Here is a 27413-nt window from a genome sequence, read left to right as displayed (position 1 = left end):
TTTCTTTGTGCTTTACACAATAGTAACAGTGTAGCTTGTGCTGCCATTCAGAAATGCAGCAAGCGTGTCTTATTGAAGTAATTGACAGAACAAGACATGCTATAATGATTGTCTATCTAAAAATATCTGAAATAAAGATGTATATTGTCTCCTGCACAGTCACCATTGAATTGTACTATTTAAGAAACTGAGCTCTTAATGTTGCGATGCAAATTTCACATTGAAGATTGTGCTTAGACACTCTAAAGACAGCAGCATGTTGAAAATGAGATGAAATTATGAAAATATTCATAGCAAAATATGAAATAAACCAAAATAAACACGAGACACTTTGGTGAAAATCGTAGATTAAATTGATCCAGTGGCCGATCAAAAGGGCTGTTCATCACAGTCGTTGCTCAGTCGCAGTGCACCTTAAAGGCACAGGGACAGCCAGCAGTCTAACTACCAATAGAAACAAATATCAAAAAGACTTGACACTTGAGACACCTGAGTTAGTTTGAATCAATAAAAATGACTTCCTGACATAGAAACCCGCGACGTGCTCGATCAGACAAAGGTCTAATCCTCGCGCCAGCGTTCGGTTACCCGCACGCGAGCGTCATACTTTCACACAATAGAAAGGAGCCGTGCCTTGTGCTGAGAAACTCAAGAGGCCAGACTCGGGGCGGGGAGAAGGCCGCCTTTCTTCTGCGGAAGGGGATTTGGCGTCTGGCGGGGGCGGGCCACGTCTCCTCGCATGACTCCGTCCTTGCCGCAGACCTTGGCTCTCTGGTGACCCGCGGCAACAGGACACTGGCACGCAGACGGCGGTTCTGGTTCCTCTGCAGTGCCAGATTGATGTCCTCGTGCGCCCTGCAGTGTTACAGGTGCTTGATAAAACATTCAGAGCTCTCTCCCCCTTCGCCCGCGGGCTCTCCGGCCCGGCCGAGATTCATATTTCACAGGGCCCGGTGTCGCCGCCCCAATCCAGACTCACATTTTCCATGCCACCTCAACCCCCGTGTCAAAAGGTACCCTCTTGGGTGGGGTTTGTGACGCCAAATAAACTTTGTGCAAGGGAGGGATTTTGGGTGTGTGTGTGTGGACAGTGGGGTTAGGTGACTGGGTGGGGTGGGGTGGGGGGGAGGGCAATGTGTGCCCAGCTACTGCGTTCCCCTGGTTACGCCCTTAGTCACAGCCCCTGGTCACAGCCCCTGGTCATCGGTCGTCACCGCTCCCTATGTTCCCGTCTGCAGGTCTGTGTCTGGAAAAGATGCCGGCGGCTTCCCCCTCCCTCTCGAACCGCAACAGCGACCGTGACCAGGACATCATCACCTGCTATGAGAAATCGGGCGACATTGCCCTGCTCTACCTACAGGAGATGGAGAAGGTATCCTCCTCACTCGCCCACCTCACTACTGTTACTCAAATTACGGTCTTCAAGGACCGAGAACTGCTGCTTTTCCACCCTCCATTTACCTCCATTTAGTCAAGTGTGAAGACAGTTTGGCCAATCAGTACCTCTAATCGTTCAGTTAATTACCCACGAGAAAAGAAAACCAGGGCTGGATTTGGATTCTAGAGTCAAATTTCAGTGTTCGTACTGTACTGTATGTACTGTCCTGCAGTCCAGTCCAGTGTCTTTCAGTGCTTTAGTGATTTATGTATGTTTCTTATTGGCTGAAGAGTCCACTCACCTTGTTTCAGAGGCCTGTGTGAAAGGAAACCACAAAAACCCAACATGCCGGGTGGTAACACGTAGCAGGCCTTTTTGGCGTGGCTTACACCTGGCCCTGCCTTGCGTTATCTCTGCAGGTACATGTCTGGGACCCGGAAGGTTGGGGGTTGTAGCCACGATAAGGTCCATGCAGCTGTTGGGTCCTTAACCCCACATTGCACCAGGGGGAATAGGCCCCTGCTTAGTCTAATCAACTGTAAGTCGCTTTGGATGAAAGCATCAGCTGAATTAACTGTATCTGTAATGGGTGTAACTGGGCGGTGCTGTGCTGAGGGAGTTTCTCTCCAGCCCCTGTCGCAGTGGAGTCGTAGTAGCCTCTGTCCCTGCAGTGGGACTTTAGCAGCCTCTCGTTTGTGGAGCGGTTCCGAGCAGGGCTCGGCGGCGGGAGACGGTCTGGGTCATCAGCCGCCCTGGCTCCTGATCAATGTGCCATTGACGCGCCACGCCGCGTTAGCTCCAACCCTGGATCAATACGCCATCGACACAGGGCGCTCTGATGTTCCCTTCCTGACCTCCACGGGGGTTTTAATCAGCACACCTTCTTCTTCTTCTTTTTTTGCTTTGATCCTTTCCCTTAACAAAAACTTGAAAATGGATTATTCTCCCCCAGTTTACAACCTGTCACTTCCTTTTCTCCTCACCATATGGCTTGGCTTGTACACTTGCACCCCTTTGGGATTGACAGAGGCATCTATTATCCGGGGAAATGTCCAGGGTCGTGCTGTTCCGGTAGCACGTCTTGCCTGTCCCGTGGGGAGGTTTGTTTGTTTGTAATTCGCTAATGTACACGCAGGAGCACCTGGGTGCACTGAAATGCCTTCTTGAAATGTTTGCTGCCTTGTGTAACAAGCAGGCTGCCAGGGAGTGTAAACAGTCCGATTTACCCACATCTTCCCCGCTGCTCAGTCCTGCCTCCCTGGGCTGGCTGGCGTCCGTGGGCAGTGGAGGGATACAGCCAAGAGGCATTGTGGGAGTTTGGTTTGGAACTCGGCGAAGCAGAAGGAGAAGGCTGCTGTCCACCATTTGCAAATTGGAAGTAGACAGTCACTGGCTTATATCTAACCGGTCTCAGATATCTCCACTATCCACTGTTCAGTAGCACCATCCAGATTTATGTCAATGATGAGGAACAATCTGGACACATTCAGTAGCTGAAAAAGTATTAAAAAATTGAATGTGGAATGTATCCGTTCCGCCCTGCACGGTGCCAAGGTATTTTGGTGCTTTGATATTAAGCCATGGATATGTATAAATCACAGAGAACCATCTGGGATGTAAGAAAACTGCATTCTAATTGTTTTTCTTTTCTTTTTTCTTTTTTTTAAACATCCCTTCACAGTAGCTTCAATAGAGAAGAATGACAATCCCAGTCTTGTCTCATTAGGGTTGGTGGACTTCTGAGGAATTATGGGACTTGGAGTTTTTAAACTTCTTTGAGACGAGAGCCATGCGGCAGCCTGACTGCAGTGCTGACCTTGTGCAGCAGTTCAGTTCCCTCTCTCCCCCAGCCCTGAGCAGCGGCAGCCTTTCTGAGTGAGGAGACAGACAGGCATCAGTGAGGTCTGCCTCCAAGAGCAAAGCCCATAAAATATTCAGATGGAAATCTGGGCAAAAAGGTGCCTATTGAAGGCAGACGCCTCAATCTCAGACCCATCAAGATAGTTCTTGTTTGGAAGAAACTTCCATGAGCTGCAGCACCCACACACAGCTGCTTGTTGCCAGCCGAGTTACAGTTGTGGGATTGGAGCTGTCAGGATGCTGAGCTCACTGGCGTGGTGTTAATTCAGCGTGGCAAGCGTCGGAGCAGGAAGGGAAGTGTAGAACCCCGCTCGCGATTTACAGACCTAATTAAACGATGTGCGATCTGCCGCGCTCGCAACATTCTTGGCGAGTTTGCACTCTGCGGCCGACCTCAAAGCACAGAGCATGAAATTTTAAACTGACTTCAGGCCCGGGATTTTCTGTTCCCGACCACTGCTCGGAATATTGTTTACGGACCGTTGTTTATTCCGTTTGTTTTTCCGAGCGGGTGGGAAAGGCGATGGGAGTGATGCACTGTAGTGTTTTCTGGAAGCTCTTTTCTCCGCAGGGCTTGGCTCTGTGACACAGCCTTGACTCCGCACTTTTTGTTCAGGTGCTATTTTTACCACAGCCCCTCATACAGGAATCCCCCTCGCTTTGTGTTCATCCCAAAGCGGCTTACCTTTTAGCCGGGGTCTCCGGCTGGAATTCCTATAAACCTATACCGGGAACAAATATGGAATTTGTGGAAATGCATGGAAAATGCTATTCCCTTCGTTTGTGCTAAGTGGTTTGTGTGGTTGTGGGTTGCATGTTGGATTTCCCGTCTGGTTTCGGATGCCTGCTTGGCACTCATCAGGCCTGTGCTTATTAAAGCATACTGATCTGCTTGGGTTCGTTACAAACAGGGTCTAATTAAGGCAGAGCTGCACTCTCCTCCAGAGTCAGACACTCTCTAGTGCTTAATTCTCATTAAAGCTCCAGCGGCAGCCTCTTCCCCTCTCTGTTATGAGTGATGGGCTGCGTAAGGGGCTGTGGGATGGAGCCTTTCAGAAGAGCTGTGGGCCACCGTGGGGCGGCTAATGAGGGATGATGACACCAGCGGTGTGGGGCACCAGGCTGTCGTGTCGGAGAAGTGCCCATGTACACTGTCGGACGCTGGATCCCTTTCGGCTGAAAGTGTTTCTCACCCTCCCTCCTTCCACCTCAATGTTTCCCCTCCCACCCCCTCTCTCACACCGTAGCGCAGTACAGCAGCCGCCCAAATTGATTGATCAGCGCAATTAAAAGCGGGTCGTTAGGAAAAATAAAGCACAGCAGGCACCTCCCCGCTCGCGGACCATTCCCTCCGGTGTGCCTTGACCTCCTCGGGCCACGGGCGCCCCCCCGCCCCGCCTCTGCAGCCCTGCAACAAAAGAGCCCTCTCACCCAGATGCAGCGGCACGGTCACGCTGGGACGGCGCTTAGCATGCGGGCAAATGCGCTCTCTCCGTAATTGAACATTGATTGGGTCAGGCCAGGCAGTGACAGCGCTGTATTCAGGAAATGAAAGAGGCTTTATCGTGCCTGCTGTTCCAGCTCCTAATGTGCTGATTAACAGTGTTTTTGTAGCCTCTTTGGACCACTGTCTCTTCTTCTGAAGAGAAGGGAAATATTTAGCCACGTGGGTTGGGCTTTCTAAAGGGATATCTGTCGTATTGCGTAACGAGTGTTGAATGCGGTCCCTCTCTTTCAAAGTTATCAATACGACCCTCGGCTCGCTGGCTCTCTTTGGTGCTAGTGTGAGGTGTTCCAAGGACAACCCCTGCTGCTCGTCGGAAGGGGAATCGCTTTAAATCTTCTTTGGGGCTTGCTCCCGAGAGTGTGAGAATGTAATTTTGGCCCCCGTCTTTGGGAGGCGAGCTTTCGAGGGCTTTCCTCTCTCTTTCTCTCCTCTTTTATAGAGCCCAGCCATCCCTCCCCACCCTGCTTCGACCCATCTCTTCACCCCTTCCATTCTGCCGAGGTATTCTCCTCTGAGCTACGTTGCATAATGAAGCCAGGATCCCTTTAACTAGCATTAACCTTTCCAATATTTTCACTTAAGCTGACAGATTGCTTTGGGTGTGTGGCTTTTCTGCAGTTTTGGGGTGCTTCCTTGGCCTGGTGTTGTGCACCCTGAGCCCCAGGATTGACCCAGATTCAGACCGCAGGACCAGCTGGGAGGTCCCCGGTCCCAACAGAAGGGCTCAGATCCGCACCTGTTTAACACTGAGGGCTTCCCCTCTGCAGTCCTGTCCATTCACATGATTCACTAGGCAGCATAGTTCAATTGGAGGGATCAGAAAAGTGGGCAGCAGTCAGTGATGTAAGCAGACATGTCTTAGAGTCAATATGTGAATTAAAACAGGCAAGGGAGGCTCATCAGGGCAAAGACAATCAAAATGGCACTTTGAGCGTGTTGCTAAAAAAAAGACTCCTTTGGATTGTTGGCGTTTGTGTTTCTTTATGATCACATGTTTACTGTACCTCTGAGCCCCTGTTTATTGCTTTCTCCTCAAACCAAGTTCAAAGTTTTGTGGAGCTGTGAACTATTACCTTTGCATATAAAAACACAGGAAACCAACATCTTTTAAAACAAAAGGTCAAAACCTGGCTCAATTTAAAAGCACAGGAATGGTAGCCAGCTAATAGCAAAATGTCAGCCTTAGTAGTGTTGTTGTTGCTGTTGTTTTTTTTTTGTTTGTTTGGTTTTTGCTTTATTTGTATTGCTGTTATTGAATGCTGTCTAGTTTTATGATTTTTAGCTATAGTGGTTTGTTTTATTGTTGAATGCTGCCTGGCCATTTGGACTTACGCCATCTTTTCTGTCAAGGACCACAATGGAAAGAAGTCTGTGACTTTATTGTGTTATCCTTGACACTTTTTTAAAGCTGTGATATTAGTCTTAACGCTTTATTATTGTCAAATAAACTAACACTAAACAAAACATTTTCTGGATGTAGGGAGTAGGGTGCCTCAAGGGCCCTCTTTAAATATCCTTTGGTCCGTGCCTTAAGGGCAGTCATGTGTCATCTGTAAGTCATGAAAATTGTATTATTAGGTCATGCCCACTGAGGAGCTGTGTTTCAATAAAGAGGGAACTACAGAGGGTACACTGACCACAGCCTGTCCTAAGTCAGGTGTCCTCAATTAAGGCTCCAGAGAGTCGCAGGCCCTGCTGGTTTCTGCTTTCACCTGAAGTTCAGTCACCAATTTACACCCAATAAACCAGGTGAGGTGTGATAACAGTGCAGTCCACTGCTGTTGGTGATAAATTAAGTGCTGAGTCATAATGAAAGCTAGGAGACCCTGCAGCGATCCGAAACCAGGGTTGGGCACCCCTGTTATAGTGCTTAAGACTGTCCACCCTGGGTAATTTACTTTAATAACTATGATTAAAAGAACCTGTTTGAAATGAGTAGTGTGTGAAATGGTGGCCTTTTAGGAGCGCTGCCTCATCCGGAGCGGCCATTTTGGCTCTGCGCTCACAGGACTCTGTTTCCCCCCCCACAGGCTCTGAGTGCAGGGATGCAGAACCGGAGCCCCAAACCAGGCCCCGTGGCCCAGGAGCAAGAGCTGGGCTACTTCTTGGAGACCGGCCTACAAAGGGCCCACGTCATCCACTTCAAAAACGGGTGAGAGCGGGCCTAATCCCGTTCGGCCTTTCAAGCCGACACTTCAAAGGGCCGCACGTAGACAGGACCACTTCAAAATGCACCTCCATCAAAAAGCCCGTCGGGGCTCAAACCCGCTGCTCTGAAGACCTGCCGTTTTATCTCTCCGTGCTCTCTCCCCTTTCCCGCTCCGCTGTTGACACGCAGCGGAATGACTGAATGCTGTTTGCCTGCGTGCGTAATTGCCACCTCTGCTCGCTAATCTAGCAGATGGTCAGAGAAAGGCTGGCGTCATGGCTGTGTGTGTGCTGCGTGACTGACTCAGGCTCGTTCGCTAACCTCGGCCCTGTGACTTTGGCCACCTCTCCCCTGGCTGCACGTGGCCGCGGCATTCCCGACGTTCCCGACGCTCCCGGTTCCTTCGGTTCCAGGTTCCGTTTGTGTGCCGAAAGACAGTAGGTATCCCTTCATGGGGCCGTCTCTGTAGAGTAGTGCCGTGTCTAGTCTAGGCCGCTCGATGGAGATGCATTGAGTGGAAGCTCCACGGCTGGAACATTCCTCACTTTCTGTCTTTGGCCAAAAATGAGGGATAGGGTTTAACTGGTAAACTTTTCAGTTACATTCTGAAGATAATGAGCTCCTGAGGTGCTGGGGGTGGTATTCTCACCTCAAAGCTAGTGTTGCTGGATTATAACACTAAAATAGCACTAGTGAAAGTGAGGAGTGGCGGAGTGTACTGGCGCTCTTCTGTGAATACTGTGTCCAGATGATGATTTTTCTAATAGAAAAGGCCTTTAAATTGCAGTGAGGTGCAGTGACAGGGATACACTGTATATGAGCAGCTCGGTGTGAGTGAGCAGGCTGTAGACTGCAGTGAGGTGCAGTGACAGGCATATACTGCATATGAGCAGCTCAGTGAGTGAGCAGACTAGACTGCAGTGACAGGGATACACTGTATATGAGCAGCTCAGTGAGTGAGCAGGATGTGGTATCCTGTGGCCCTGGGAGCCAGGGCCTGTACAGAAAGCAGGCAGAGGGAACTGAGGTGTTCCAGCTGGGAGATGCTAATGACCTCCTTTTATGTGCTCACAGGAGTAACTGCTTTTATAGAGAAAACCCTGATCCCGCTATACCCAGCACCGTGCAGAGTAGTTATACATAGCTGCTAGTTCTCCCACTCCTGTACATTTATCCATGGGAGTTCCTGCTCTTTCCCATTCTACCCCCCACCCCCTTATAGCATTCAGTGTTTTCTCCCTCTCCCCTGAAATCTCCTAAATACATGCACACACACACACACACGCACACACACCCATACATACACACACACACACACACACACACATGCACACAGAGATACGCGCGCACACACTCACACAGGTCCTCCTGCTGTTTGATGTGGAGCACAGCGTGGGATCACTACAGAGGCCTGGGGCCTGTGCGAGGGCAGTGGAGTGGTGGGGGCTGGGGGGGGGCTGGAGGGGGCTGGAGGGGGGGTATACACATTTCTCCATGCAGGATACTGCTGCCCAGCTCAGCACAACACCAATTTCCAAGGCCTTTCCAAATTTGCATTTTGCAGATGCTCTTATCCAAAGTGCATACGTAAAGGTTTATGCAAAGAGCAGAGGCAAAGCCGAGTCATCTTTGCCACAGCCGATAGCAGAAGCTAATACGTTAACCTGCAACATAAAGTCAAGTGCCATAGTGGTCACTAAAGGAAATAATTTTTTTTATTTTGTAAATGTATCTTTTTTCAGTCTCTGAGTGAACATTTTGTGAAGCGTGTGCTCAGAGCTGAATAAGCATTGCCTGGCTGATGTTGACTGGGGAGATCTGTCATATTTGTGTTCTGAAATGAGGTCACCTCACGTCTTTTAATTCCACTCTCGGCTGCACCCCCCCATCTCTCATCCGTCAGCCCCGAACCAATCTAGCTCTTCCTGCGGCAGGTGAACTTTACCTTCTGATGAAGCCCTTGTTTGCAGACAGCGTTTCTGATAACCTTTCATAAGTCTGGCAGAATTAAACCTCCTGAAATAAAAGGTGTCAGTGAAAGCCTGGGAAAGCAGTAAGACCTGGATTGGATCAGCAGAAAGCAGAGATCTGTGTACATAGCCTTTCTAAATGAGTGCCACTGGAGTTGGGAGGGGAATATTTATACAAGGTCTTTCTGTGCCTGTTAATATAGGCAGAGTATAATTTCTCCTTTATTAATGTAAACCTAGAACCATCTACGGAAATGACTGTTTCCTGCCAGGCAGGTTAATTATCAGCAGTGGACTCACAGAATTGGCTGTATAAATGTCTTGAGCGGGCAGGTTTAAGGTGGCTATTGTAGCACGCAGACCTCCACGGCGTCCGAAGGCCAGCTGTCAGAGGAGGGACTGCAGCATAATTGGCTGGAGTTCCATCCCCGGCTTTGCGGTTTAACGTCTGCGTACGAGCAGCGGAGCGCGTTGTGCCATTACCCTGCCGGGACCCAGGAGAGGTAACGGAGCAGGGGTGAGCTTTGGGTTAAACGCTCAGCGTGGGGTCGAGAGAACGCCCCCGGAAGGAAGAGGGAGCTTCGAGGGGCAGCAAGCTCCGTCGACTGAGCAGCCTCCCGTTGTCGGAGTCTCTGACGTTTGGCAGAGAGCTCTCCGTGTGGAAGAGAGAGAGAGAGAGAGAGAGAGTGGGTGTGGGAAAGGGTCCCTCGCCCCCTGCGTTTAAAGTGTAGCATCGAGCCAACGTACCGACACCCTCCTGTCGATGCACAGACCCTCCGGCCAATGAGACGCTGAGCTAATTTGGGCTCCCCCTCCCCATCTTTCCACCCACCCGCGGAACACATCCTTTGTGATGCACATCTATTCTTAAAGGCTTCTTTACAATGGCACATTGTCGTCCTTATATGGAAATGTACAGTGCTTCAACGCGTAGGTAAGACTGCAAGGCACAGGATGATGACATACCGGTGAGCTATGAAGCAAAGCTGCAAGTGAGCGTACATCACCGTCATGTTATGAAACCGTATTAGTATTCAGGCAGTCGAAGAACTCTTGGTTTTCGGTGTGAGAGCCTGCAGTGTTGACACAACACCTTACTTTTAAGTCATATTCAGGTTGTTGTTTTTTTTTCCAGTTCTGCGTCACAGTGCTGCCATAGAACAGCCGTTACTTCGGATGCAACCATAAATCAGTTTTAAATGATGAAATGCTATGGCGTAGAAATGACAGGAAGGTAATTCATCCTTTCCTTTCATGCCGACCCAGAAATTTGACCCGCGGTGTAGGCCGGTTCCGGGAGATTCTCCGGGCCGTGGAAACCAGAACCACACAGAACTTGCGAATGGTAAGTATCCTATCAAATATTTAGACTAGAGAGGGGAGTGTTATTTTTCAGAGATCATTAGAATAGTAACCACTTTGGATTATTTTGATATGAATCCAAGTGTAGCTGTAAAATCTATGTAGCCCTTCAAATGTGGAAAAGCACAGCAAATGGATCTCAACTGTACAGACTGTAAACCAATGGGGCGTTACATGTGCTCAGCCGCTAATGGCGCTAACGGTAGGGCAGGCCTGAGCTGTGCTGTGGTCTGTCCCTGCAGACCATCGCGAGGCAGCTGGCTGAGATCTTGCTGAGGGGGATGTGTGAGCAGAGTTACTGGAACCCCCTGGAGGACCCCCCTCACCACTCCCCCCTCAACGACCCCCTCCGCCAGGGCTCCTACACCAAGGACTACTCCCTGAGCCGGAGGCCCCGCGTCTACTCGGGAGAAAAGTAAATACCCCGCGCCACCTCTATAACGTGTATACCCACCGTCACCTCTGTGCTGTATGTACCCAACATCACCTCTATAACGTGTATACCCACCGTCACCTCTGTGCTGTATGTACCCAACGTCACCTCTGTAACGTGTGTACCCAACATGATCTCTGTGCTGTATGTACCCAACATGACCTCTCTCCTCAATAGAGATGTACCCAACATAACATCTCAACATCACTTCTCTCCTCTAGAGAGATGTACCCAACATTACATTTACATTTTAGTCATTTGGCAGACGCTTTTAATCCAAAGCGACTGACAACTGCATAGGTTCTACCATAAGTCAAAGCATCACATCCAGAAACTAGCAAAATACACATGAAATGCTGTTCTAAACATAGTTGTCATCATAAGTGCTTTTTTTTTTTTTGGGGGGGCGGGAGGGGGTTTAGACAAGGATAGGGATATCAGAAAGGAGGGGCAGGGGAAATCAGGAGCGAGGACTATGGTAGTGTTTGAAAAGGTGGGTTTTGAGTCTGCGTCGAAATAGGGGGAGGGATTCTACTGTTCTGACAGTGGTAGGCAAGTCATTCCACCACTGAGGAACCAGAACGGAAAGCAGGCGTGAACGTGCAGCTCGACCGCCAGGTGCACGTAGAGAGGGAACCATAAGGCGACCAGAGCTGGCAGACCGGAGTGGTCTAGCTGGGGAGTAGGGAGTGATCAGGGATTGTATGTAAGGTGGGGCAGTCCCCTTAGCAGCCTGAAATGCCAACACTAGGGCCTTGAAACGGATGCGTGCGGCAATAGGAAGCCAGTGGAGGCCAATGAGAAGCGGGGTGACATGAGCCGACCTGGGCTGACTGGTGATCAGGCGGGCTGCAGCATTCTGGACCAGCTGGAGGGACTTGATGGCACACGCTGGGAGACCGGCTAGGAGGGAGTTGCAGTAATCCAGGCGGGAAATGACGAGCGCCTGGACTAGGAGCTGGGTGGCTTTCTCAGTCAGGAGATGACGGATACGGCGTATATTATACAGAAAGAACCTGCAGGTTCTGGCAGTGGAGGATATTTGTGGAGCCAGGGTGAGGCAGTTATCAAGAGTCACCCCAAGATTCTTTGCCGTACGGGAGGAGGAAACTACAAAGTCCTCAACAGTCAATGAGAGGTCGATTGACGGAGAGGACTTAGCAGGGATGTAGAGAAGCTCAATTTTGGCAAGGTTGAGCTTCAGGTGGTGGGAAGTCATCCACGCAGAGATATCAGCCAAGCAGGCAGAGATCCGTGTGGTGACTTGGGTGTCGGGGGGGAAGGAAATGAAGAGTTGGGTGTCATCAGCGTAAGAATGATAAGAAAAGCCATGGGAAGAGATAACAGAACCAAGAGACATGGTGTATAGCGAGAAGAGGAGAGGCCCAAGAACTGAGCCCTGCGGGACTCCAGTTCGTAGGGGGTGAGGGTCGGAGACTGAGCCCCTCCAAGTCACCTGGTAGGAGCGACCAGAGAGGTAGGAGGAAAACCAAGCAAGTGCAGACCCTGTGACACCCATCCCAGACAGCGATGAGAGCAGAATCTCATGGTTGACTGTATCGAAGGCGGACAGAGGAGAGGGATTTTGCTTTAGCAGAGTGGAGTGCCTCAGTGACCGCGAGCAGGGCGGTCTCAGTGGAGTGGCCACTCTTGAAGCCAGACTGGTTGGGGTCATGTTCTGGAGAAGATAAGTGGACAGTTGGGAGCAGACCGCCCGTTCCAGAGTTTTAGCGAGAAAGGGAAGAAGAGAGACAGGCCAGTAGTTGTTCAGGGCAGAGGGGTCAAGAGTAGGTTTTTTGAGCAGGGGAGTGACTCTGGCCCTCTTCAGGGAAGAGGGCATGGTGCCGGAAGAGAGGAGAGGTGTTGATTAGAGAGGAGAGAAAAGGGAGAATGTCATCAGATATAGATTGTAGGAGGGGAGAGGGGATGGGGTCAAGAGGACAGGTGGTTGGGCGGTGGGAAGTAAGGAGTTTCAGTGTGTCGGCGTCAGAGAGGGGAGAAAAGGAGGTTAGGGAGTTGGGGAGGGTAGGAGGGTCAGCCAGGGGTGGAGGGTTGGGAGAAGGAATTGCGAATAGCATCAACCTTCTTTTCAAAGAAGGAGACAAAGTCATCAGGTGTGAGTGATGAGGGGGGTGGGGGGGAGAGGGGGGGCCAGAAGAGAGGAGAAAGTTGAAAACAGTTTGCGGGGATTAGAGGCGGCCGCGTTAATTTTCGAGTGAAAGAAGGAAGATTTAGCTAGAGAGACAGAGGAATGGAAAGATGATAAGAGGGCATGGAAGGAAGCTATATCACTGGGGAGACAGGACCTTTTCCATTTTCTCTCCGCCGCCCGCAGTTCGGTTCGGACAGCTCGTAGAGCATCAGAAAGCCAAGGACTGGGGGGGGGAGGCCCGAGCTAGTTTGGTGGTGAGGGGACACAGAGAGTCAAAGGAAGATGAGAGGGAGGACATGAGAGTAGTAGCCGCATCATCGGGAGACAGTCGAGAGAAAGACTCCGCGGATGGTAGGGAGGAGAGGATTGTAGATGAGAGGGTGGAGGAAGACAGGTGGCGTAGGTTCCGTCGACAGGTGACAGTGGATGGTGGGAGAGATGGATGGGTGTAAGAGGAGAGTGGAAGAGAGAAAGAGATGAAGGAGTGGTCAGATATATGGAGTGGTGTTACAGAGAGGTTGGTTGTTGTGCAGCTCCTTGTGAAGATGAGGTCAAGAAGGTTGCCTGCTTTGTGGGTGGGAGGGGATAGAGTGAGGGTAAGGTCAAAAGAAGAGAGGAGGGAGAGAAAGGTAGACTGGGTGGACTCTGAGTTGAGGTTGAAGTCACCCAGGAGGACCAGGGGGGTGTCATTGACTGGTGAGGAGCTGAGGAGGATGTCCATCTCATCCAAGAAGTTCACCAGAGGACCCGGGGGGCGATAAACAACAATAATAAACAGTTTGCACGGCAAAGTAACAGAAACCGCATGAAATTCAAAAGAGGAGAAGGAGAGGGATGAGGAGAAGACACTAGATCTCCATGAGGATGAGATTAGGAGACCTGTGCCACCTCCTCTGCCAGAGGATCTGGGTGTGTGGGGAAAAAGAGAAGGCGAAGGGCAGCCGGGGTGGCCGTGTTCTCTGGTGAGAGCCACGTTTCAGTTAAAGCAAGAAAGTCAAGGTTGAGGTGGGAGGCATAGGCAGATATGAAGTCTGCTTTCTGGACGGCGGACTGACAGTTCCAGAGGCCACCAGCCACACAGAGATCAATACCAGGGGATCTGGGAGGGAAGATGAGGTTAGAGATATTCTGCCCTTGTTGGCGGGAGGCGAACCTCCTACCTGACTGGGACCTGGGGAGAGGCGAGAGGACAGGGATGGGAAGGAAACACATGGAGGGAACTAGGGAGGACAAGAGGAATACTACACAGTGGAATGAGGGCAGGCAGCAAAAACGAAATCAAACATCAGGCTCTCGGACAGCCTCGATGGACACCCGTAGATAGACACCCCCGACTTTGTACGCCTGCGACTTTGTATGCCTGCGACTTTGTATGCCTGCGACTTTGTACGCCTGCGACTTTGTACGCCTGCGACTTCGACTTCGTACGCCGAGGCAAGTAGCCGAGGCTGCCGCACACAGCTGCCGCTGGTGCGCTACACAACTGCTTAAATAACACTGACGCTGAATACAGAAAATGCAACCAACCCACTGCAGAACACTAATGCACACTGAAGTGAGTTCAGGTGTGCCAGTAATTATACCCTGAGCAGGGTGCAAACTATTGGCTCCTCCTACAACAAAAGCTGTGGCCTGCCAGCCAGTAAAACAATAGCCTAACTTAATAGCCTAAACATCACCTCTCTCCTCTAGAGAGATGTACCCAGCATCACCTCTCTCCTCTAGAGATGTACCCAACATCACCTCTCCCCTCTAGAGAGATGTACTCAACATCACCTCTCCCCTCTAGAGAGATGTACCCAACATCACCTCTTTCCTCTAGAGAGATGTACCCAACATCACCTCTCTCCTCTAGAGAGATGTACCCAACATCACCTCTCCCCTCTAGAGAGATGTACTCAACATCACCTCTCCCCTCTAGAGAGATGTACCCAACATCACCTCTCTCCTCTAGAGAGATGTACCCAACATCACCTCTCTCCTCTAGAGAGATGTACCCAACACCATCTCTCTCCTCTAGAGAGATGTACCCAACATCGCCTCTCCCCTCTAGAGAGATGTGCCCAACATCACCTCTCTCCTCTGTACCCATCATGTGTTCTTTCTGTATAAAAGAAGTGGCAGCATTAAGTAGGTTTTCCATGCATATACACAATAAAGGTCTGGTAAGAAACATCTTTCTTAAGACAGATGAGAGTCCTTGAATAATGAACCAGGGCGGGAACGTGGTCTGTTCTCTGGGTCGATGCTCATATTTGAATGAGAATTGCGTCTCGAATATTGAGTGTTATGAGTATGCATCACAAGCAAAATATTGGCAAGTTATTCGACGGTAGCAAACAATGGCTCTCTGTTCTCAGCACAAATGAATGGGACCCGGTCCTTTGTGGTTTGTTTTTAGTTACAGTACTGACAGTAAGGACAGTAGCAGCCATAAAGAAACTCACTCATGTTATTGTCATTTATGGGAAGTAAACGCTTTCTTAATTGGGGCCATCATTTCTTACTGCTGTTTACCGTTAACCCCCAGATGTCAGCAAAGATATTATGTGCCTTTTATGTGCGTTTTTTGTTTTTGTTTTTTTATTATTTGTGTGTTAATGCCAGAGTGCTATAGCATAGCTCAGAACTGGGGCAGGAGCCTTGCTTGCTGCTATACCACTAACTGCCTCTTTCTTTTATTGCAGCCTGTTTTGTCCTCAGGAAAATACAGAAGAAGCCTTGCTCCTGCTTCTAATTAGCGAATCAATGGTAAGACGGTGGTCTCTGATGTCGACCAAGAAAAGGCAGCTGAAGAACACTTGTTAAGGTTTATTCTCTTTGATGAGCAAGGGCTCTTGTGCTGACATGCTTTATTAACTCTCTGGCAGGTTTCCCATTTTTATGTTTTCATGCTCTATATTAAATCAACAAACGGTCTTGTCTTATGAGATCAGCGTGCACAGCAATGCAACAGCCTTCCCTTGACACGAGCATAACCGTTGTGTGTTAAGGATAATGGAACAAATTCTCTCATCCGGAGCTGTTAAGATGTGTATTATTTAAAAGCAAAATTCATTTGAACTCTTTAAAGACTACCAGTTTTATGATAGTTTTTTAGCTAAATGACGCAGGTTCTCTTGTGGGGGTTTCCTTCTAGTGTGCTCCACTTAAATTGAAAACCACTTTTTCCACTGCCTTTTGAATGGATCTCTGAAAAGTGACACCTGGTGTATATGGTTTATTGGCTGTAGCAAGCATTCATCAAACACCCTTTAATGAAAGCTATTGTCTGGGGTGTGCTTGGCATGTCTTTGGAATGAATTTTGCACTTCAGTTATGTCTGTGTTAGATGTGCAAAATGATAGACATAAAATCTTATTATTCCTTAACTATTATACCCTGACCTGATAAATACTTACAGTAAAAGGTCCAGCATATTAATGTTTCTGATTGTGTTTTGCTTTATGTTCATCTACATGAAAGTATTTTTTCCCTGTTCTTAACTGCGCTGCATAATGTTAGCCAGTGTTTTGCTCTCTATTGAGGGAAATGAGCCCCAAATAGAGAAAGCCTTTGATTCTGTGTAGCCCTGTGTTCTGATAAATGTATTCTGTGTGCTCTCAGGCCAACAGAGATGCGGTTCTGAGCAGGATTCCCGAACACAACAACGACCGCATCATTAGCCTACAGAGCGCGTCGGTGGTGTATGATCTATTGACCATCGCGCTGGGTCGAAGGGGCCAGTACGAGATGCTCTCCGAGGTAATTCAGCACGCCAAACAACCCAGAACACACCCGAGAACGCCTTTAAGTAGGTATCAAAGTCCAATACCGCGCTGTCCTGGACCGCTAAGTCCGTCAGTCATTCCCCGTCTTGTCCGTGGTGGAATGCGTTTCATTACATTGATCCGTGCTGGGAGTGATCTCAGTACGGCTTCTCCATTGATCCCAAGCCAAACGGATGCACCATGTATCCTTTCTGCCACAGTCCATAAAAGGGCTCCAGCATGGATTCTCCCCGTGGTGGATGAGAACTTAAATCTTAAGTCTTAAATCTTCCTTCTGTTTGTCTTAATTTCTTAATTCATATTTTGTATTAAGATGCTGCAGGGCTATGTTGTGCCAGTGCCATCTCTTCACCCCTCTAGAGCTGCGCCCATGGTTCAGTCTGTGCATTCGTTCTATCCTGTTATCCGGTCCGTTGTAATTCTGTGGAGATACTTTTTAAAAAATGAAACATTTCTATTTCTCCGTCTGATATACTAATACTATTGAAATGCATTAATAGAAACAGAACACCCACAAGGCCCAGGTGTTCTTAAATCCCTTTTATTCTGTTCAATTTTTATTAAATATTTTGTCATTACTGTCTCATGTTCGAAGCCATTGTGCAAATTGCAATGGCTTTAATCTCTGTTTAATTATTATGGTGGTGCTTTGCCATCCAGTTCAATTAAATTCACCCCAGAAATCTCTCCATGACTGCTTTTACACGTCTGGGGTATCCTCAGATGTCCCTGCCTATCTGTGGCTCCTACCTGCCTGCATGGCCTTGCTCCCTGCAGAGCCAGTCTGCGTGAAGATAACTTTGGATATGCATGAATTTAACATCCAGACTGAACTTTGTTAATGTTGTTTTTATTAATAGAACCTCTCACATTAAATAGAAGGGACTTTGCTGACTATAAACGCTATGACATGTTTTGCTATTGTTAAAAAAAACTAGAATGCACAGAGCTGAATTCAAAATAACAGCCCTTGAAGTGCTAGTATTACAGCCCCCAGAGAGACTAAGACTTAAGTATCGACTGTGACCGTGCACTGAGCAGGTTAGCTATGCAGTGGTATGCTGAAGATAATAGCAGACGCCTCTGTTTTAATGGACAAGCGTGTAGGACCCTGAATTTCCTGAACCATTTCTGCCATGCTGTAGTGTTTACAAATTAATAGTCAAGATGAGATGTACTGAATTTGCATTGTCTGCAGCTATGCAAACACAGACGGCTTGTAAACAATGCGCCATATGCCTCGCTTACAGTACATTCTGTTCTTTGCTGCGTTACCTTTTCCACATAATTATCCAGGTAAACTTCTACAGCTCTGTATACCTCTTCGCTGAACGTGGCTGACTGGCTGCAGTTGCAAATTGCCAAATTAGGGAATTGGACATGTTCTACCTCAAGTTGAGTGCCAATATAAAAAAATGTAAAAAAGTTATTTATATAGTTTCATTATTGTCTGTTTGGGTTTTTTTTTTTTTTTTTGCAATGAAAAATGCCAAATTTGTTTACTGGTAATTGTGAAGTGTGAGATATTCTTTTTTGGTAATGAAATATTACTTGTATAGCTGTACATGTTGTATCATGCTAAGCTCTATTTTTTCCTTTTTGCTGCTTTGTGCTTTAATTACATTTGCTTATGCAAGAGTGCAGATTAACATTTATTTTGTACAGGAGATCAAAGTGTAGGCCCTCTAAATTGTCATGGGTAATGATGTACTAATGTAGAGAGGGTTTTTAGGTTGATTAGACGAGGCCGGGTCTCAGTCATGTGGATTTAGAAGTGCAATCAGCCCCACTCTCGTACTGTCTGTTCCATTTCCCTCCAATAATATTGTTTCATGTTGTTTTTCTCTATTTATGAGTCTTTGGTAATGTAGTCAACAGTTCCTAATTTTAAAAAATACGCTGGTTACTTGGAATTGCTTTTGAATTTTAGATAAACTAACAAAAATTCAGTTCTACTGTGTAAAACATGAAAGAATGATGTCATAACTGATAATAGCTTCAAGTATAAAAATGTATTAAAATCATAACTTACATGTCTATATATATTTTAATCTTAAATGGCAATTTTGAGATAATAAATGTGCTAATGTACATGTTAATGGGGTGATATCTCACATATGCAGTTTTCCCTTCACTGGGGCTGTAGCTGTAGCTGAATGAGGAGTTAGCTGAAATGTGTTCCTAAGCTAGCACACGTTCTGTACTCTTGTGCTTATTGCAGGCGGTGTTTATTCAGATTAGTTACAGTTTTCAGCCTCCATTGTTACTCAGGTCTCTGGGGACTCTCTGTTGCGGGGGCATTGGTGCTCTTGTGAGGGATGAAGTTGTAATGTCCTTCACTATGCATGTGCTCCAGGTTAGCCGGCACCGCCAGAAAGTTCTGGAATAACCCCTTGTTGTTGGCTTGTGTTGTGTTACATTGCTTTGAAATTCCCAGTTAATTGCTTGTGTACATCAGAAGCTTGTTATTTAGCATGTTATCAAAACCAGCCAAGATAATTTCCTTCTGCCCCCATAACTGGCAGGATTTTCTTTCTAGAATTCCCCCGACGCCCTTGTATTTTTTCCTCATCCTTTGGTATTAGCATCCAAGTCTGCTTTTAATTAAAGCCGGGAAGGCTTCTGTCTTTAGCATGTAGTCGCTATTCCTGTCGGGCAGCCTCAAAAGATGGTGCAACAGCAGCTCTTTATTGAATTAACCGTTTCCTTTTCAAGGAGAACCCTGCGTCACTCTAACGCCACTCCTGGGATCAGGCCTTCATTTCCACGCTTGTTCTTTGTCCACAGTGTCTGGAGCGAGCCATGAAGTTTGCCTTCGAGGAGTTCCACCTTTGGTATCAGTTCGCCCTGTCACTGATGGCTGCTGGAAAGGTAAGTGGCGACCTCGCGTTTTTGCCCGCACCGTGCCCCCTGTGCGTCACCGCAGGTGGGTGCCAACGCTCTCCGCCCTGTCCCCCTGCAGTCTGCGCGCGCGGTGAAGGTCCTGAAGGAGTGCATTCGGCTGAAGCCGGACGACCCCACCATCCCGCTGCTCGCCGTGAAGTTGTGTATCGGGACTCTTCACTGGGTGAGCTTTTCCTCATTACAATAACATAACATAGCATAATCACTGAACAGGCCATTCAGCACAGCAAACCTTTCCTACCACTAAAGTGTATCTATTGCTTCGTCTGCCTATAAGCTCAGTGGTATCTCACACCGTATCAAGCCTGGTCTTGAAAACCCTTAGTGTTTCTGCCTCTACTGCCTATGTCCTAGCGAGCTATTCCACTTTTGTATGGGGAAAAAATACATCCTAATATCTGTGCAGAATTTGTCCTTTGGCAATATCCATTTATGCCCCCTCGTTCTGCTAACCGAACTCACCCTGAACAATCGCTTGTAGTTCACACTGTAATGCTGCAGAGAGCTCTTCTTTACCTCTGTAAGCTGCTCCCCGTGCCTCCTCCTCTGCTCCCCAGGAATTAAAATGGCTGCCATGGCCGTGTCCAGTCACTGCTGAGAACTCCACAGCACATTACTCTTCAATGCTCCCGTTTATTGAACTGTATACACACAACGTTTTGGCCTTCAGGGTTGCATCGGGTTAAGTGTATCATATACTTGACCTGGTGAAGACCTGAGGGTCAAAACTTTCTACATGGTTCAATAAATAGGAGCAATGAAGAGGAGACAGCGGGGTTTTCCTGCTTTTTACTTTTGAATTTTCCTATAACTCCAGCACTTATGCAAAACTGGGATGTGTGTATGTTTTTTTTTTTCTACCTTTCTTCTACAGCATAGTTATATTCTCAAGGCACTCATGGGAAAAGAATGATATTGCTTTTATGTGCTGGTGCTTTTTAAGGTGCCATTTCACCCCAGCTTTAAGTAACATGATATCGTACATATAGGGCCAGTTTCACAGACCCAGACTAAGCTTAATCTGTGTCTGTGAAACCAGCCCATATGTTTTTAAAACGGGTAAAAAGCAGTGCTGGAGAAATCAATAGACCCATATCAAGCCTTGCCGAGGAAAAAGCCAGTCCATATAAAGCATTTGGGTCTGGAATGCTAATCATCTTGAGTAAATCAGAGGCTGCATTCTTATGTTCCAGCGGCTGATGTAGAGATGCTGGCCCCGCAGAGAGAATCAAAGGGCCCTTTGCCCGGCGATCTTTTCACACGCTGTTCGTTTGTACATGTTGTGTGATGTCCGTGAACTTGACAGTCGGGCATTCAAGGCGTCGTAATCTGGCGCTGTGGCACGTCTTTGTGCGGCGCGAACACGCTGTGATGTCACTGTGATCCGGAAGAGAGCGGGGACACAAACAAGCAGACAGGAACACCAGCTCTTCCCCCGCTGCAAAATTGTTTTCGCGGAAGCCGCTCGCTTTCGTTCCTCCGTAGGAAGCGGAGACTCTTTTTGGGGTCTTTGCGTGGTTTGAGCCCCGTTTGCCGCTCGGTGACGAGCTGTGTGTCTGTCTCTGTCTCTTAGCTGGAAGAAGGCGAGCGGTTCGCCAAGATGGTGGTGGACATGGGGGAGAAGGCGTCGGAGTTTCGGGCCAAAGGCTACCTGGCCATCGGCCTGGTGTACAGCCTGCGCGCTACAGATGGTGAGACACCCCCCCCCCCCCCATTCGTCCCCTTCATCAGCTGTCCCTGTCGCATGGCTGTCCTCTGACACACTGCTGTAAGGACACAAGGAGTGGGCTGTGTTAGAATCATGAATAGCATAACGCTCTTTACCAATCGCCACTAGCAGCAGCAGCAGCAGCAGCATAAAAGAACAGTTAAAAAGACATAATTCATTAAAAACACAATTTGCAGTGTGTAGGCTGAAGGTCGCAGTGGCACTGTGTTCTTCAAAACCTGCGTGTTTGTCAGAATAAAACCCGTACCAGCCATCTGTACTTCCAGCAGCAGTTGGAAGCAGACATCAGAAATGCTCGCAGGAAGCGCGGATTACCGGGATGAGACGCCTAACGAGCATATTGCTGGACTTTGGTGCGCGGTGTTTTTTACCTCGCTGCCTGCGCTTGTGTTAGCGGCGGTGTATGAATATTGATGCCGAGGCTCCTCTGAACGCGCGCGTGTTTCTTGTCTCCTAGCCTCGCTGCGGGGGATGCAGGAGGAGTACCAGAAGAAGGCTCTGGGCGCCTTCCAGAGGTGAGTCACCACATCCTCGCCTGCGCTCCCCGCGGCTCGCAGATGGTGCCGTCCGGGCCGTACCAAGCTGGGAGCGATAAGGGGGGGGGGGGGGGCATGTCTGTCCCAGGCAGGGAGTAACGCAGGGTGATGGGGTGAGGAGGGAGGTGACGGGGGGGAGGGAGGTGTTGGTGGTAGGGGGCGTGTGGGGGTGGTTTGGGGTAATTGGGGCAAACGTCCAGCTGTGCTTCTCGGTCTGACAGATGCGTCAAGTGGAGCTGACAGCAGTTTACAAAGGGCCCTGTGGACAGGGTGAGGTATCTGGCAAACAGAATGAATGTGAAGGGGGGGGGGGGGGGGTAAAGGGTTCAGTAAATATTTTGATAGTTGCCCATCCCCGTGTGTTAACAGCTGTCCTAGTTCAACTTTTGAATATTTCTTCCTCGTATTTTGGAACATTTTAGGTGAGGGATTGGGGGTTTACGTCAGTCTTTCTGTTTGAAATCAGCGAGACGAAACTGGCTCTCCCCCTTGCTGTGATTTCGCAGGACTATCAACCACAATTGGCAGACATAATTTTTTCTGACGATCACCACACTTTAAACATATTACGGAAAGTGTTCCCTGTCTTGTTAAACAGAGCGTCGGTGCTTAATTCCTCACAATAAGAGATGTGACTCGTTAATGGGGTTCTAACCAGTCAGGCTCCATCACCATTACTCTGCCTGTGCACAGTGAGCCCATGCCATTATCAGGAGTTAGTCTGTCTCAGCCCTTTGATTTAGGGTGTAATTTGATTACCGCTCGTGAATTTTTTAGAGACTCTTTTCCTCGCACAGTCTAATGCCTTTGGGCTGTCAAGATTATTTTTGCGTTCCCCGTCAGACTTTAGCGATGGCGTGTTAGCCGGAGAAGATGAGAAGGTGCTCAGAATTTCGATACATTGATGTCCGTATATAGGCCCGTCTATGCCAAGAACTATAACTTATAACAGTAACGATAACGATGTGAGCATTCACACTGATGAACGATAATGTTTTTTAAGTCGTCTGTTGGCTATGCTGCTATCCTATGGGTTTTAGCTGTCAATATTTTATTGTACGTGCAGCGAGAAAAAAATCGGCCTGATCCCAACGATATCATTCGTCACTGTTGTTACTGTTACAGTTGTCGTGTGGACGATTTTTAAATTGACCTATTTATAGTTTGCGTTATAGTTATTCTTGTTGTTGGTGTGGACCGGCTTTTTTGGAGTCTAACCCCTTTGTTACTTCTCTCTCTGTCAGGGCCCAAAGCCTTTCTCCAACAGACCACCTGGCCGCTTTTTACCTGGCTCTGCAGCTGGCCGTGTCTCGACAGGTATGCTCCCCCAGTGCTCAGACCCAGGGTCAGGGCTGTGGTCTGTGTGTGTCAGACCTGGTTCTCCTGCAATATGTCCAAACGTATGTGCTTTGACCTTCCCCCCTTTACTGTTTCTCTCTCCCCTCTCCTGACTGCAGCTTCACTCTCTCCAGAGCTCTGCTTCTCTCTCCCACTCCTGACTGAGCTTCACTCTTTCCAGAGCTCTGCTTCTCTCTCCCACTCCTGACTGCAGCTTCATTCTCTCCAGAGCTCTGCTTCTCTCTCCCACTCCTGACTGCAGCTTCATTCTCTCCGGAGCTCTGCTTCTCTCTCCCACTCCTGACTGAGCTTCACTCTCTCCGGAGCTCTGCTTCTCTCTCCCACTCCTGACTGCAGCTTCATTCTCTCTAGAGCTCTGCTTCTCTCTCCCACTCCTAACTGAGCTTCACTCTCTCCAGAGCTCTGCTTCTCTCTCCCACTCCTGACTGCAGCTTCATTCTCTCCAGAGCTCTGCTTCTCTCTCCCACTCCTGACTGAGCTTCACTCTTTCCAGAGCTCTGCTTCTCTCTCCCACTCCTGATTGAGCTTCACTCTTTCCAGAGCTCTGCTTCTCTCTCCCACTCCTGACTGAGCTTCACTCTCTCCAGAGCTCTGCTTCTCTCTCTGACAAAGCTTTATACAATGCGGCCCGTGGTAATATTGTTATGATTAAATCATGATCTAGTGCACGACATGAGGCCCAGTCAAGAGAGGAGCTTCGAGCACGTGGACATGCAGCATGTCTATCTGTGTCTCTGTGTGTGCGTGTGTGCAAGTGTCTGACTGTGTTTGAATGTGTGTGTGTGTGTGTGTGTGTGAGTGCGTCTGTGTCTCTCTGTGTGAGTACATTGAATGTGTGTGTGTGTGTGTGTGTGTTTGAGTGCGTTTGAATGGGTGTGTGCGTGAGTGTCTGTGTCTCTGTGTCTGTACGTGTGTGTGTGAGTGCATCTGTGAGTGTGTGTGTGTGTGTGTGTGTAAGTGCGTGTGAGTGACGGTGCGTTTGGGTGCATCTGTGTGAGTGTGTGTGCGCTCGCACTCATGCAGGCGTGTGACACTGGCCTGTTCCCATCTTAATCTGTCAAGTGTGTGCTCAGGGAAGCAAAGTGTTGGAGGAAGATTAGAAATTATTTTGGGCTGAGCGGCTGCAGGGCAGTGAGGAGAGGGATATGTAGGTTTGGGAGTCCGTCGGGAGACTGGAGCCTCTTCATTAAGCGCACTACCTCTCTCCTCGCACGCTGCAGAAATTACCCATCATTCCACTCTGCCTCTCTCCTTATGCTGCTCGGATCCTTCACCAACGCCACTGTGCCACCTTCCAATAAATGCACACTCACAGAACGGCAGTCTCTAATACATTCCCCACTAATGAGGTCTCGGTCTGTCTCATTTCCCTGAAGAGGCCATTTTGATGTTAAAGTGCACAGACATGCAGGTCACATCCACTCTCCCGCCCGGCGTTTCGGTGGTTTACCGATGGATTGCCGATCGCACCTGAGCGAGGCATTGTCTGACTCATAGAATCCCGACAAATCTCATCCATCTTTTTAAATTTTGTGTTACGGTTTCATTGGGCAAAATGGAGAAGCTGTCACAACCTGAGGAGAAAGATGGCAATACTTGGGGGAAAAAAGAAAATAGTATTTAAGCTTCGACAAGGGAAATTAATGTTAAGGGTGGGATTGCAGGTTTAGCCATAGATAATAATGTCTCTTGTCTGGGGAAGCGATACATTTCCGAAATATTAAAAACAAATGAACTGGCAAGAAAAAAGGCAAGAGTACATAAAATAAGATGGACCTTTATACAGGCATTCAAATGATTTGGACGGCTGCACTATTTCACGGTCATCCTGTCACAGTCTAAATTCTAGGGCACTTCTCCAGTTTTCAGCAGGGCTTAAATAGTTTGCTTTTGCTGACGGGCAGGAGAGCGTAGCCAGCAGGTGTCTGGGTTGGAGGGAAGAGTCAAAATGGCCGCCCGGCAGCTAACGCCCCGCTCGCTCGGCCTTGCAGATCCCGGAGGCGCTAGGCTACGTGCGTCAGGCGCTGCAGCTCCAGGGCGACGACGTTCACTCGCTGCACCTGCTGGCCCTGCTGCTCTCGGCCCAGAAACACTACCACGACGCCCTCAACATCATCGAGATGGCCCTCAGCGAGTACCCGGAGAACTTCATGTGAGTATGGAGATGGCCCGAGAACTTCATGTGAGCTTTGAGAGATTCATGTGAGACCCGAGGAACGTTGATGTTCAGACACTCTGGGCTGTTGTACGTCGCTCTGGATAAGAGCGTCTGCCAAATGCCAATAATGTAATGTAATGTGCTACGAAGGGCCTTGGTAGAGCCATGGGGAAAGCTGTATGCTTTCTGCAGGCTCAGTCCCTGCTGTTGCAATATACAGTCAGCTCCGTAATGGGAGGTGTATGTAAGAAACCCAATGTGTGTAAAATAAATACCCCCAAAAAAGCTGAGAACTGTGCACTTTAACCACATGAATTGTTTGATTACAAATCTAAGATGGTGGAGTAGCGAGCCAAAGGAAAACTATGTCTTTGTCCCAGACATTAAGTAGCTCACTGTATGTTCATCAGCTCCGCATATCAGCTCCCCAGATCCCCATCTCATTCCTGCTTTGGGTGGGGGTGTGGGCTATTAGCCAGGGTTTGGAATGGCATCAGTCAGCCGTGTGATTGTCCAAGTCCCCCCTCCTCCCTTCCACTTCACCTAGGTTCAGACAGACTGTGCAGGACAGAGATCAGTGTTTGTAATGAAAGCCAGCTAATTAGATAACAGGATGTACAGTACACATGCTCGCAGCGTACGGCATGTTTGTGTGGGAGCGTTTGCAGAGGGCTCAGAGCAGTCTGATTGGCTCCGGCCGTTAAGCGTGTGCCGTGCCTCCTCCCTCGGTGTGTGTGTGTGTGTGTGTGTGCGTGTTCCGGGGCAGCTGCCGTGTGTAATTAGCGGAGTGTGAGGACGGCCGTGGGGCAGAGAGGGCGAATACTCTCCTCGCACAGCGCCATGCATCGACCGCTGACCCGTCTCCCCTCAGCCCGCGTCCGGAGCCACACGCTCCCCCTTTCCACACCCTAATTTACACATCTAAACTTACATCGTCATCGTCAAAACCCCTGGCTTTTGCGTAACCCTGGGATTATTCCCAGTGCATTGTGAGCTGTTTGTTTCCTCTATTTAAATTTCTACATCTCTAATAGCTTTAGCCTCCTTTCCCCTCGGGGTGTAGTAGTGCTAGCTTCTGTGCGCCTCGGTGACTTGCATAACATGAAAAAGAACAAGCCCCCCCCCCTCTTTTTTTTCTCCCTTTTGCACCAGCTTGATTGAGCTTCAGTATTCCCCCAGGGAACGCGTGTGCCCACTAACGGAGGTATATTTATACATGTACATAAATGCGGCCGTAAGAAAGCGCGGCGCCGGTACGTGCTGTTCGGCGGAGAGCTTGAAAAGGGTGCAGTAATAACGGCTAATCCGAATCAGAGAACGGGAGGAAGTGCGCCCCCTTTCTCCGCTTCCTGCAGGGAGAGGGTTCGGATGGAGAGGGTATGGAAGGATAATGGGAGCGGTGTGGCTGAATGGAGGGTGCCCGGATGAATAGGTTTTCATGTATGTCAGCGGGGATGAGCAAACGATCCATACATGGAGCTTGAGTTGCATCGATAGGGACCAAAATTAATTTAACCTTTGTTTCTGAAGAAAGGCAGGCCTTTTGGTAAATTTTTTCTGGCCAATTATTCTCCAGTGTGTCTGCTTCTCATCTAAAGGCACAGATACTGGAGGGTGGCAGTGTAGAATGGTGGGAGGACTGGGCTTGCTGTTTTGATTCCCTGGTTGAACACTGCAATTGTACCCTTGAGAAAGGTACTTGACCTCAACTAATAAATATCAAGCTGAGCAAATTGATATTATGTAGAAAATATAACATCATTGTGCAAGTCACTCTGGATAAGGGTTTTTCTAAATGGCAGTGATGCAGTGGTTTTTCGGTCGGTTCTCGCTTCACGGAAGGGCCGGAAATTCGACCACCCCATAATGACATCATCCTGCTCCACACGCCACGGAGCGGTAGATGAGACATTCAGAAGGGTTAAAAGGAATTTGGGAGAATAAATCTCTGTGGTTTGAGTGTGCTTCCCACTCAGAATCATCTCCTTCCACGGAGGCCTGAAGAAAGCTGCGAGCTCATTAGAGAGCCGCAGGTTATTTACAGCCTGTGGTACGGTGGCTAATTGCACAGGAAGGCAGGCGCTGTGACTGCAGGAGCCTGACAGGCAGGTAACAAGCCTTCATGGAGCCGCAGAGGAGGAGGAGG

General features: G+C 48.7%; 1 protein-coding gene across 4 annotated transcripts in view; it reads left to right on the top strand.

The window, feature by feature from the left end:
• ttc7b (tetratricopeptide repeat domain 7B) overlaps positions 1-27413 on the top strand; it is a 62107-nt gene that overhangs the window by 6895 nt on the left and 27799 nt on the right. For all 4 annotated transcript variants that reach the window (XM_061246368.1, XM_061246359.1, XM_061246350.1 and 1 more), the window contains exons 4-15: positions 1239-1372; positions 6776-6897; positions 10131-10209; positions 10469-10641; positions 15499-15562; positions 16418-16555; positions 19369-19452; positions 19544-19648; positions 21059-21176; positions 21672-21729; positions 22995-23067; positions 25101-25261. In XM_061246368.1, coding sequence (XP_061102352.1) covers positions 1239-1372; positions 6776-6897; positions 10131-10209; positions 10469-10641; positions 15499-15562; positions 16418-16555; positions 19369-19452; positions 19544-19648; positions 21059-21176; positions 21672-21729; positions 22995-23067; positions 25101-25261 — 1309 coding nt within the window. The remainder of the gene's footprint in view (positions 1-1238; positions 1373-6775; positions 6898-10130; positions 10210-10468; positions 10642-15498; positions 15563-16417; positions 16556-19368; positions 19453-19543; positions 19649-21058; positions 21177-21671; positions 21730-22994; positions 23068-25100; positions 25262-27413) is intronic.

The sequence above is a fragment of the Conger conger genome, chromosome 1, assembly GCF_963514075.1.
Source record: "Conger conger chromosome 1, fConCon1.1, whole genome shotgun sequence".
NCBI lineage: Eukaryota > Metazoa > Chordata > Actinopteri > Anguilliformes > Congridae > Conger > Conger conger.
This window is presented reverse-complemented; position numbering and strand designations above follow the sequence as displayed.